Source organism: Cyanistes caeruleus, chromosome 1, assembly GCF_971803275.1.
Source record: "Cyanistes caeruleus chromosome 1, bCyaCae1.hap1.1, whole genome shotgun sequence".
Taxonomy (NCBI): Eukaryota; Metazoa; Chordata; class Aves; order Passeriformes; family Paridae; genus Cyanistes; species Cyanistes caeruleus.
The window spans coordinates 48360049-48371833 of NC_141701.1; the positions used below are offsets into that span (position 1 = coordinate 48360049).

The 11785-nt window shown below is 52.8% G+C and overlaps 1 protein-coding gene across 2 annotated transcripts; it reads left to right on the forward strand.

Moving 5' to 3' along the window:
* The first annotated feature begins 5145 nt into the window (after window positions 1–5145).
* Window positions 5146–10651, forward strand: ADCYAP1 (adenylate cyclase activating polypeptide 1). 2 transcript variants are annotated; one of them, XM_086891057.1, is made up of 5 exons: window positions 5146–5226; window positions 6549–6656; window positions 8554–8688; window positions 9165–9260; window positions 10246–10651. In XM_086891057.1, exons 2-5 carry the CDS (start codon window positions 6556–6558, stop codon window positions 10430–10432), a joined length of 519 nt encoding a protein of 172 aa, XP_086747183.1. In that variant the 5' UTR covers window positions 5146–5226; window positions 6549–6555; the 3' UTR covers window positions 10433–10651. The 2 variants fall into 2 exon arrangements, with proteins under 2 accessions (XP_086747183.1, XP_086747172.1); XM_086891046.1 differs by lacking the exon at window positions 5146–5226 and adding an exon at window positions 5255–6208.
* Window positions 10652–11785: the final 1134 nt, after the last annotated feature.

An 11785-nucleotide genomic window follows, 5' to 3' on the forward strand; every position in this document is an offset into this window, starting at 1 on the left:
CAGCACAAGCAACACTAAATTAGTGTTTGGTAATAGGCTGCACACTGTTTTGTAATAAGAAAATATGGATGGTTCTATTTATTCCCTCTTGCTCCCTGCGATGATAAGAAATGTTCTAATTCATTATTAATTTGTTCCAACTATTTCTGGTAAATGTAAACTATGAATAACTTTAGCTATGCCATTAGCAATACCTCAGAACTACAGATGGATTTTTGTTTCTGGACACGGGCACATGGCAGTCCCACTGTTTCTAAAGGTGTACCCAAAATTCTGTCACATTTGGGTACAAAACCAGAACTTATCATTCACCTTGGGCTACAGCTGCATCTAAAGCAACCTGGAACACAAAAATATTGTGGCTGTTATTTGTCCAGTATAAATTATTGTATCTTGGCAGCACTTGTGAAACTTTGTATATTCAATCTGCTTAAGGGTTTACCCTTCCTCTGAACACTGGACCAGATGGAAATGAGAGTGGGGATAGATCTGCTGCCAGTGCTAAAGCCTTTTATTCTGCCCTGTGGACTAGTAAGGTCATTAGTGGCATTTTATAGGTTGCTTGCTTTAGTGCAGAATAGGCCTTTGGAATATTAAGTCTTAAAAGAAGTCCTTTATTTGTTTTTATTTGTTGTTGGTTTTTGCCTTTCATAATTTATTTTTCTAGTTTTCGTATATAAATGATTGATCAAAGAACCTCTGTCAGAGAGCATCAAGGACAATTCTTTCCTTCTCTTGCAGCATACAAGTTTATTTGGGTGAAATATGAGAGTTTATAAATAAATCTATTGGTCATCCAAGGAAATTTTCTGTCACAGGCATAGCATGGTGCTACCTCCTTGTGAAACCGAGTCCACTGTTTGGTCATTCATTGACTTAGAAAGCGATTTTCCTGCCTTTGTGTTTGGATGGGAATGACTCTGCCTCTGTATTGTCGCAGTCATCTGCCTTCGTTTACTGAACAGGGGGCGGAGAACACCCACGAGGTAAGATTGAACACTGAGCTTCTGTGTGGGCAATCATGCAAGACACAGGCAACCCACTGGACCTGTCTCTCACAGTGAGATCTAAGCAGCGGAAAGAGCAGAGTGACTGGACTGCTGCTGCCCTTACACTGCTGCCCTGGCAAGTGCTGTCCTGCCTCCCCACTTCAGAGAGGGAAAGGGAAAAAAAACCCCAACAAATCAGTCCTTTTTTTTTTTTTTTTTCCTGTTTGCTTGGAAGTAAGGTTATAAAAGGTAGCAAGGAATTATCTGGAAGATTTTCACAGAGACTTTGCTAATGCTTGGTGGTCTTATGCAAAGAGGCTGGCAAGGGTCCTGGCTACCAGGTGAGGCTTGCCTCTATCATCTCTTGAGAGATTTGTAGTCCCAATAATGTCCCTGGTTGTTGTTTTCTGGGTTTTCTTTTGTATTTTGTACAATCTACCCAGAACATCCCTGGCTGACCAAACTTGTCTGGATTGCAGCTTTGTCCCTTTGGACATGAGAAAGCACACAGTTGTTTGTGGTTTCTACCAGTGTGCCTGAGCATTTTGCTGCTTTTGCCTAAAGAAAGTATGAGAAGGAATGGTTTAATAAAAGAAAAACAACTCTGCAAATTAAATACTTCAGCTCTTTCTGTCCCTGAGTGGATTGACCTCTAGCCTACAGGAGGAAAGTGGGGCTTTCCCTCCTCTGCCACAGGTTCTACATCTCAGCTGAAGTGCTGAAATGTCCCCTAAGCAGTGTTTGAGCTATAATGCCTTCTGTTCTGCTGCCAGGCTATCCTTAATTAGCCTTTTCTAGATGACCACAGCCACAGCTGAATGATTTCATGGATGGGTTAATAGCCCCTCTGACAAGTTCATCCTTCCCAGGAGCTGGCCCTTGGGGAGGAGGAGGAGGAGTCAGGAAAGCCAAGAAAAAGGAAAGGCTGGTGTTATGTTTGTGAAACAGATGCAGACAAGTATTTATTGGCATGCTGGTTAGCAATAGGTTCCCCATGCCACCCCAGTAAGGAAGGAGGCCTGGCAGAGAAAGTTACAAGGCAGATGATAAACTCATAATGTGTGAGTGTGTGAGAGAGGGAGACAGCTGGTTTGGCAGGATTGCTTGCTTTTGAGAAAGAAGAATTCATCCTTTCCTATACTGGCAGAAATACATGTGTCCTTTCATGATAAAATTATGTTTTCCAGGTACATAAATTCTTCCACGTTCTTTTTAAAATTTGCAGCTAAGCTGGGACATACTGAGGAAATATGAGTATAGTGGCTGGACATCCAACCAATGTGTATGAGATATATGGCTTTATGGAACAATAGAGTTTCCTGACAGTTTGATAAATTACTCATAGTATATTTTATAAAATATGCATAAATAAAAAAGGGGGTTTCTGAAGGGTCAAAAAAACACCCATCATGGTACATGATGAAATAAATATGTTCCTTTGAACTAGAACTATAGCAGCAAGGTTTTCAGCAGTCAGCTGCAGTCAGGCTTGACAAGGCACACAGGATGTAATCTCCCCTAGAAACTTCTATAGAATGATAATACTCTAGTTAATAAAATAGATATTTAAAATAGAATAGTCAGATAAATTAAAAGGTCTAATTTAAGCTGGTAAGGGAAAGATGAAAGAAATTCTGGCAATAAAAAACCCCTACTTTTCTTCAGATGCTGCCTTAGGAATTTGCCCTAGAGGCAAGTATTATGTACCTGAAATCCCTCTCAGCCTTGAAATGACAGTTATTGAGAAATTTACTTGTACGCAGAGACCGGATTAAAACCTTTACTTCCTCAGCCCAAACTGCAGTCATGTCATAATCTTATTCACTTTGCACACACACCCCTGTGGCGTAGAGTGAGATGCTATGAAACTTTTATTGGCACGAACTGTGTGTGAGTTAGTCACTCAACCAGAAATGAGAGCTCAGAAGATGCATTTTTTACTAACCATCCTGACATTGCTGCTGCATGCACAGCACCACCGGGGTCTCTGTGTGGGGTCTGTAGTTTCAGGTTTGTTTTATGGGTATCTCTACCTCTGTGCTGCTAATGCCTTTTATTTCAGGCATCCTTACACTTTCTGTAAGGATCTAGAGGAGTGGGGATGGAAGAGAGGAAATGCAGGTGTATCTATCAAAAGTAGCTGAAAGTAGCTTTTCTAAAGTGAAAACAACCACAGCTTTAAAATGTATTACCTGTGTGTGTCCCGTCTCTTTGGAAAGAAGTAGTTTTTCCTGTTCGTTAGGCGGAGTGTGTGTTCAAGCCTTCAATACCGACGTGATTCACACAATCCTTGCCACACAGGTTTCTAGAAAAACCCGTCTTTACCCCCGCTACCGCCGAGCCATGACAAAGGAAACCAAAAATCCCCTCGCACAAACGCCACCTTGCACCTTTCACCAGCTGTGAAAGGGAGCAGCGGGCATCCCTTTCGGGCTGTCCTCTCTCGCAGCCGTGCCCGGCGGCGCCCGGGGGGTTTCTCCGCCGCGCTGCCCGGCCGGGGCCGGGGCCGGGGCCGGGGCCGGGGCCGGGGCCGGGGCCGGGGCCGGGGCCGGGGCCGGGGCCGGGGCCGGGGCCGGCCGCAGGTGCGGAGCTGCCCGGCCGCAGGTGCGGAGCTGCCCGGCCGCAGGTGCGGAGCTGCCCGGCCGCAGGTGCGGAGCTGCCCGGCCGCAGGTGCGGAGCTGCCCGGCCGCAGGTGCGGAGCTGCCCGGCCGCAGGTGCGGAGCTGCCCGGCCGCAGGTGCGGAGCTGCCCGCGTGGTGGCGCCCGGCGCTCACGGACCGTGCGCGGCAGCAGCGGGGATGCCCCGGAGCGCTGCGGGCCCGGCGCGGGGAGCCGCGGGCACCCCTGCTCCGGAGGGACCCCTGGGGGTGATTCCGTCCCCAGCGGGACCCGTGGGGGTGATCCTGTCCCCAGCGGGAGCGGTGGGGTAACCCTTTCCCCAGCCGGTCGCGGTGAGCGCTTCCCCGGCAGCCCCGGCAGACTTCCTGCCCTGCCCCGGTCCTGCCGGCCGTCCTTCTTCCCTGCCCGCAAGGCTCGGCACAGAATGACAGCGGGGACAGCGTCCCGCTCCGTCCCCTTGTCCTGAACCCCCGCCCGGGATCGCGCCGTTGGCCATTTCTACGGGAATCATTCATTCACGTCAAATTTCCTTTATCTCCGGAAAATATTGAAACCTTAAATGACCGTAATAGGAATATAATTGTATGGTGTGTTTTTTGTTGTTGTTGTTTTTGAGAAATCGATTTGGGCTCAAATAACTCATCCGAGCGTGTTACACCAAACCCATTCAAATAGGAAACAGGAGAACTATATTATTGCTGCTTCCTGAACGCTCTGCTTATGATCCCAGTAATTAAAATGTCTAGTAATGGCTCCTGCAGCCTGGATTTCTTTGGGTAATTCTCGGAAATGAAGGGCACATTTTCGGTCGTGGAGGGAGGGGAGTGCGGAGACGAGCAGCGATTGCAGCGGCTGGGAGCCCGCCGGTGGCCCGCTCCCGGCGCATCACTTCGGGGGAAAATTATTCCGGCGGCGGGGAAGTCCCCAGAGAAGGGATTTCCTTCCCGGTCCCTCCGGCAAATCAACTTTTTTTTTTTTTTTTTTTTCCCCTCATGGCGATGCTCTTCCCTCCCTCTCTGCCAAGCGCTGCGAGCGGCACATCTGTCTCTTCACAAGGCGGAGAGACGAGAGGGTCGGGCCAGGGGAGTGGGGGGGAAAGCCGCCCCCTCCTCCCCGGGCAGCGCCGGCCCCGCATGGGACCGTCCTCGCTGCACGGCCGTGGGGCTTGTCCCCTGCGGCTTCAGCACACGCAGAGCTGTCACGGCACTGCTGGTTTACCCGGCGGGGGGAGCCTTGTGTAATGGGAACAATATTAACAATCCTTAAAGCAAACAAAAAAACAAAAAAAAAAAAAAGTAGAAGGAAAAGACAAAGGAAAAAAGAGAAAAGAAAAAAAAATAAAAGGGGGGCCTGGGAGAAAAAAATAAAAAAATAAAAGCAGGCACTTATATTCTTAAATCTCCGCGGAAGTGGGGGGTTCCGCGCCAGGGCTGCTCCGCCTGCGCGCTCAGAGCCGGGCGGCTCCGCGGGGGCCTGCGCCCGGCGGCGGCCCCGGGACGCGTTTGGGGTGAGCTGGCCCCGCTGCAAGACCCGGAGCAAAACCCTGGGGGAGCCAAACAAGCCCGGGGACCCCCCACCCCACCCCTAACTGCTCTCCTCCGCTTCCCTTCCCACGTCAGGTAAAACTTTACTGTGGCGAACATCCTTTTAGGTTTGTGCGGTGGGGTTTTTCTGCGTGTTTGTTTGGTTGTTAGAATTTCTTTTTCTATTTTTTTTCGGGGGGAGGGGAGGGAAGTGTGAGTTGGTGTTTATGAGAAGCTTTATGACTCCTGATAAGCTCATCTTTGAGGACGACACAGAACTGTGTTCCTTGAGGAATTGGGGTGGTGACGTCTTTTCTGATACCCGATTATTACGTGACTGAGGAAAAAAAAAAAAAAAGGCATTTGATTCATGAATAAAAATCCGGACACCACTACGGGGGCAACAAACAATATTGCCCGTCCTCTAAGGTAACAAGCAGGCAAATGTTTACGAAGAGAGCTCTTGCCGAAGCGGGGTGTTTGCAAAGATTTTCTTGCTAATTGCGTATCAGACGGAAGGCTGCGGAAGGCTGGTCAAGTTTGGAGCCACCGAGCAGGAGAAGAAGAGAAGGCTGAAGGCGCTCAGTGAGGGGAGAGAACTGGGGAAGACAACATCGCACGCAGCCAGCCCGCGGCTCCCGCCTCCGCTCCCTCCCGGACTCGCTCACTCTCTTCCCTCTTCCCCAGAGCTCGGTTCTCCGGCGACATCTCGCTCCATCCCTCCTTCTCCATTCCCTTGTAGACTCCACTCCAGATCTGTGCTCCTACCTGCAAACTTTTTTCCTTTATCTTTTTTTTCCCCCTCCCGTCTCTCTTTTTCTTTTTTGGAGTGGATTGCCCTAAAACCAGCAAACAACTAACTGCTGCCGCTTCTGCATCTTCTGCATCCTGCCGGTCCTTCGCCCATCGGAGAGGCGATGTCACGAGGGTTTTAACTCCTTTTGGACGCAACTTGGGAGAGAGCTCGATTTCTCCCCCTCCCTGTTTTGGGTCTTAATTTTTTTTTTTCTCTTCCCAAGACCTGCCGTTTTAGTTTCGCAGCCAAACCCTCTCAGTGCCGGGTGTCTAGAGTTTAATGGTAAGGACACGAGGTGGCTCGCCGGGCCTTCCCGCAGCGGTCCCGGGGCGGGCGGGCGGGCGGGCACGGACGGGGCGGGCGGCGGCCGCAGCTCCCTGCGCCGGGCACGGCTCTGCTCCTCTCCGTGCTGGCACTCAGCTGCCCGGAGCGCTTGTCCCTCGGGGCCGCACTGCCTCATTTTCCGGCAGGCGAGGCCAGGGGGTTGCTGAGCCGTGGGGTGATTTCTTCGGGTTTTTGTTAGTGATTTTTTTGTTTGTTTGTTTTCGGGGTTTTTTTTTTTTGTTTGTTTGTTTGTTTTTTGGTTTTTTTTTGACAGCCGTTTCCTTTCCCTCCCGCACAGAGTGGCAATGTGTAGCAAAGCGATCTTAGCACTCCTGGTCTATGGCATAATAATGCACTGCAGCGTCTACTGCTCACCTGCGGCCGGACTTCAGTACCCGGCACTCAGGTAGGTCCGTCAGCTGTCCGAGAGTTCAGCCGGGACTACTTCAGCCTCCCTCAGCCCCAGCTTAGCTAAGGGCAGCGGAATCTTACCGGGAAGGAAAATGAGAGGGGATGTGGAGTAGAGTCAGCAAAGGAAATCCACTCCACATGGGCTGTGTGCCCACTCCCTCCACCTCAGCATAGGACCCCCCTCCGGCTGCAGCACTGGCATCTCCTCGGGACCCGGCTGCTGTGACCCACGGCCTCTTGTCCCCGGTGGAGACTCCGGGAGTGGGGGACCTGCTCTTCTGCCTGTCGGCGGGAGCGGGCTGAGGTCCCGGCCGCATATCGACGGGGCCCAAAAGCTCCTGTCCCCTGTGCGCCCCTGTCCTGCGGGGCCCGCAGCTCGCCCAGGGGGAGCGCCGTGCATCGCCTGTCCGTGTCGGGGGGCGCGGGGAGGGGTGCGCCGATGTCTGCAAGCATGTGGGAGCTGCCACGGTTCGTGTAGCGGCATTGGAGCTGGCGGGGATTCAGTCTCTTCCCCTGTTTACCTGTCTGTGTGACAGCCCTTCTCAAGAGGGAAAGGGGCTGGCACAAGGTTGTTTGGTTTTCTATATTCGGAGTTGTCTCGCTGGGCTCCAGCACAGGCTGATGCCTTGTGCTGTCCCTTTCCAGCTGGGAGCCGTGGGTGTTTGAACCCCTCTGTGTGTGGGGAAGGAGGGGAGGACACCCAGAGGTACCGGCACAAGGGAGTTTCCTACTCTGGTCTGCGGCTGGGGGTTCAGGGCAGCTGGGCCGGGCCGGCCGATGGCAGCCGGCTCTCACCCTGCTTGTCGCCTGCTCGGGCGACCGGTGCTGCTTGGCTTGGGGGGAGTTTTGGGCTCGGTGCTGTGGTCCTGCTCCACCGGCGCTTGGCTCTGTAGCGGGGTGCCCTGCGGGGGTCACTGCCGTGCGGTGAGCTGCTGCGGTGAGATGAAGGGGGGGAGGGGGCGATGCCAGGAACGCGAGGTTGTCCGAGGTGGGTGTCCTTTTTGGGGCTCCGAGGTGTCCTTGCAGTAACCCGGAGCCCGTCGGAGCTGGCTCGGAGCAGCCTGTGTCATCCTCCTGGGCAGGGCGGCTAGGGGGCAGCGGGCTCGGTGGCCTGAGGGGCCATTAGCCGGCAGCAAGCCGGCTTTCTTGATTCAAGTGCCTGAATTAGCAGGAGCGAAACACTTTAGCGGCATCTATTATTAATACCTCCGCTAAAGCTCACAGACAAAAATAGCTGCCTGTAACGTGCAATGACCTACATCGTAGTGCAGGGAGGGAGGCAGAGAGCGGGGGCTGGGGGGGGCTGGGACACGCACAAAACTGGCGAGATCTCAAAGGGCAGAGGCACCGTTCAACGAAACCCAGCAGGAGAAGCCCCCCCGTCCCGGCGGGGGCTGCGGGGAGGAGCGGGGCGCGGTCCCCGGCCCCGGCGGCGGGGCTGCCGCTCCCCGCCCCGTCCCCCGGCGGAGGCTGCTCGGCCCCAGCCCAGCCCCCGGCACACGAACCCTCCGTGTGTGCGCGGCAGCCTGCGCGCCTGGGCGTGCGCTCCGCCCGGCAAGCATCAGCCACGGCTGTGGCACACGGGGGATGTTTCTCGGGCCGGGGCGTGGGCCGCGGAGGGCGGGGGGAGGGGGTGGCATGTTTGGGGGGTTTCTCGGAGCGCGTCTGACGGCGGGTGTGTTCCCTCCTCCGCGGTCCTGCCCCGCAGAGGAGAGGGCGGGGATGGAGAGCGGGCGGGTGCAGGGAGGGGATGGGGCAGTCGGACGGGGCTCCCGGGGCTCCCGGGTCGGCTCCGCCGAGGAGTGGCAGCCGAGGCAGGCGGAAGCGGGGAGTGGAGCGGAGAGCCCCGCGGAGCCAGGCTGACTCCTTCTCCTCGCTGCTCTCGTTGCCAGGCTGGAGGATGAAGTCTACGACGAGGACGGGAACACCCTGCAGGACTTCGCCTACGACCACGAGCCCCTCGGTATAGCGAATCCGTCCTCCGTGATCGGCGAGATGTACACCTTGTATTACCCACCGGAAAAGAGGTGACTGCAACTCGCGGGGGTGGCAGGCGTGAATTTGGAGTAGGGACAAAAACGGGTCTGGCAGAACCGATTGGGGGAAAAAATAGTAATAATACCTAACAAGCAAACAGCGACAACATCAAAATAAAAATCCCGAACCCAAACAAAACTACAATACTGCCCAGGTCCCGGTGCCCAGTGTAAAGCTCAGAAGGAACGGAAAAGCCGCCTTACCTCCAGCAGCGCGGGGGAGGGAGCGGGGGAGCCGCCCGCGCCGAGGAGGGCGAGCGATGCTCCCGCAAACGGAGCAGAAATGCCCAGCCGGCGCGGAACCGAGCGAGCGCGGCAGGGAGGGATCTGGGTGGGGACGAGGGGTCCCGGGGGACGCGGGGAGATGCCGCCCTCCGCTCGCCGGCGGAGAGGGATGGTCACCGCTACCGCCCGGGCTCCCGCAGCCCGCCGCAGCCGCTCACCCGCGGGCTCTTCCCTCTGCCCAGGCACGCCGATGGCATCTTCAACAAAGCCTACAGGAAACTCCTGGGCCAGTTATCTGCCAGGAAATATCTGCACTCCCTGATGGCCAAGCGGGTCGGGTAAGGCTCTCTGCTTGTTCTTTTCCGCGGTGGGCGTTGGTGCTGCTGGAGCGGAGACGCTGGAAGGGCCGCGGCTGGGGGGAACAAAGCTGCTCCGGCCAGGGTCGGGAATGTGCTGAGCCCGCGATGAGTCTGGTGGAGTCCTGCTCCCCAGGCATCAGCGTGAGCCTGGTTTTCAGCGCGGGTGTCCGCGGAGATTTGTTTGGGTTACTATGCTAGGGCATAAAGATGTATGTGTGTGTATATATAGAGATATATACACACACACATGCATGCATCAATATCTATATATCTATATATCTATATATCTATATATCTATATATCTATATATCTATATATCTATATATCTATATATCAATATATCTATATATCTATCTATATATCTATATATCAATATATCTATATATCTATATATATATCTATATATCTATATATCTATATATCTATATCTATAGCACCTATATCTACTCATATGTCTCTACAAATTTTTATAATCAACCGATTTAAAATTAGCAAGTTGGGCAGCCCTTACGGTTTGCCGGGGGGAGCAGCTTATGGAGAGCGATGACCGAGGGCTCAGCTGCAGCAGTGGAGGCTCGGTTACATCCCTGCGCACCCCCAGCCGCCGGGAGGGGCTCCCCGGGGCTCCCCGCCGCCGGCGGGGCAGGGGCGAGCCCGGTGCCACCCGCTGCCCTTCGGCAGAAGGTAACACGTTAATGAAGCCCCGGGGAGAGCAGCTTTGGCGGCCGCAATGAATAATTCATGGCGGGGAGATATTGTCTCTCCCGCCGCCGCCACTTGCGCGGACAGCACCGGGACCGGCTTTAGGAGCGGCCTTTGTCTCCCCGCGCATCTTGCGCGCAAGGCGGTGCGCCGGGGGCAGCGGCCGGCGCGGGGCCGCTCCGGGCAGGGGGCGGTGCGGAGGGGCGCGGAGGAGGGCGGAGCGGCCCCGCCTGATGCAGATGTGCTTCTCGGTGCTTGCAGCGGTGCCAGCGGCGGCCTGGGGGACGATGCGGAACCGCTGACCAAGCGGCACATAGACGGCATCTTCACGGACAGCTACAGCCGCTACCGGAAACAAATGGCTGTCAAGAAATACTTAGCAGCCGTCCTGGGGAAAAGGTATAAACAAAGAGTTAAAAGCAAAGGACGCCGAGTAGCGTATTTGTAGCGATGTGAGTAACCAGCCACTCCTGTGTATACAAAGTCCTAAGAGAGAGAGAGAGAGAGAGAGAGAGAAAGAGAGAGAGATAAACCCAACAACAACAACAAAAAAAAATCTAAACAAAAACAAAAGTCATTTCCAAACTGACTGAACAATCACCGCTCCTGTGTTATCTAAACATGTATTTATGTATGAAGTAAAGCCATTAAATGAATATTTTGATAATAATATTGTTTTTCTTTTGTACAAAAAGCACTAGAGAAACGCACAGATCTACTTTGTGGACCAATCATTAAGTTATATATAATATATAAATATATATATATAAATACTACTAAGAATAGTTAAGAACAATTCTTCATGAAAAGCCTGCACAAGAACAAGAATTCGCCTGAGCTGTTTATGTTTTTATATAAATAGAAAAAAAAAGAGACAATCATTGTTTTGAATATTACTCCTATTTTTGTAACAGAAATTAAAAGGATAGTATTTTTATCCGCGACAGGGTCGAAAACATTAATTTTCACCATTTGCTACTGTACATAGAGAAGGATGACCTGCTCCCAGGGGGATTATGAGGAAATTGATTTGGGAGAATTGGTGAAGCAGATTCATCCCCTGGTGAGTTTCAAGGCAGGCTCCTTTGCTACTAGCCTCTCTGAAGGGGCAGCATCCCCTTTCTTCTAGATTTCGATTATTTTTTTTCCCCTCCTGCTTTCTTTGATTCCAGTTGTATCTCTATTAGTGTATCCTCAAACAATGAGCTTAGAGGATAATTATCTTGTGAAAACAACAGCTCGATCCAAATTGTGCATCTCTGTTGCCTATTGAAGGGAGAAATAGTTAAAAAACCAAAACTAAAATAATAATAATAATAACAATAATAATAATAAAAATCAAAATAAAACCAAAAATAGCCAAACTCAAAACCCCAACCCCAAAATCCCGAACCAGCAGCAAGGGTAGTAAGTACTAAGCCCCGTGCACTGCTCTTCTGGCTGTCTGGGCAGAGTTGCAGAACAAAGCCAAAGCAGAGACAGGACCCGTTTGGAAAGAGTGGGGAAGTGAGCGGGGGCGGCCCCCGGCGCGCCCCGGGGCCGGAGCCGGTACCGGAGCCGGTGCCGCAGGGTCGAGGTAAAGACGAGGCGATCCCACCTCCGATCCGCTACCCAACTGCCCCGGGCAGCTCGGTACTGGACCTGGATGCAAAGTACGGTGTGTTACTCTCCAGTGCTGTCCATGCTTCTCATCTTGTGTAATAATGAGCAGGGTTCTCGCCTTTGCATTTTTTTCGGTCGGAGTTGCTCTTTTCTTTAAATGCTTTTTCTTGTAGGACCTCCCGCCTCTCATCCTCTCTTC

What these genes read in the sequence shown, in the direction of transcription:
- ADCYAP1 (XM_086891057.1), top strand. Translation starts at nt 6,556, where the DNA reads ATGTGTAGCAAAGCGATCTTAGCACTCCTGGTCTATGGCATAATAATG. An exon ending in CTTCAGTACCCGGCACTCAG is followed by an intron (nt 6,657 to 8,553) that starts GTAGGTCCGTCA and finishes TCTCGTTGCCAG; the next exon opens with GCTGGAGGATGAAGTCTACG. An exon ending in CTGATGGCCAAGCGGGTCGG is followed by an intron (nt 9,261 to 10,245) that starts GTAAGGCTCTCT and finishes CGGTGCTTGCAG; the next exon opens with CGGTGCCAGCGGCGGCCTGG.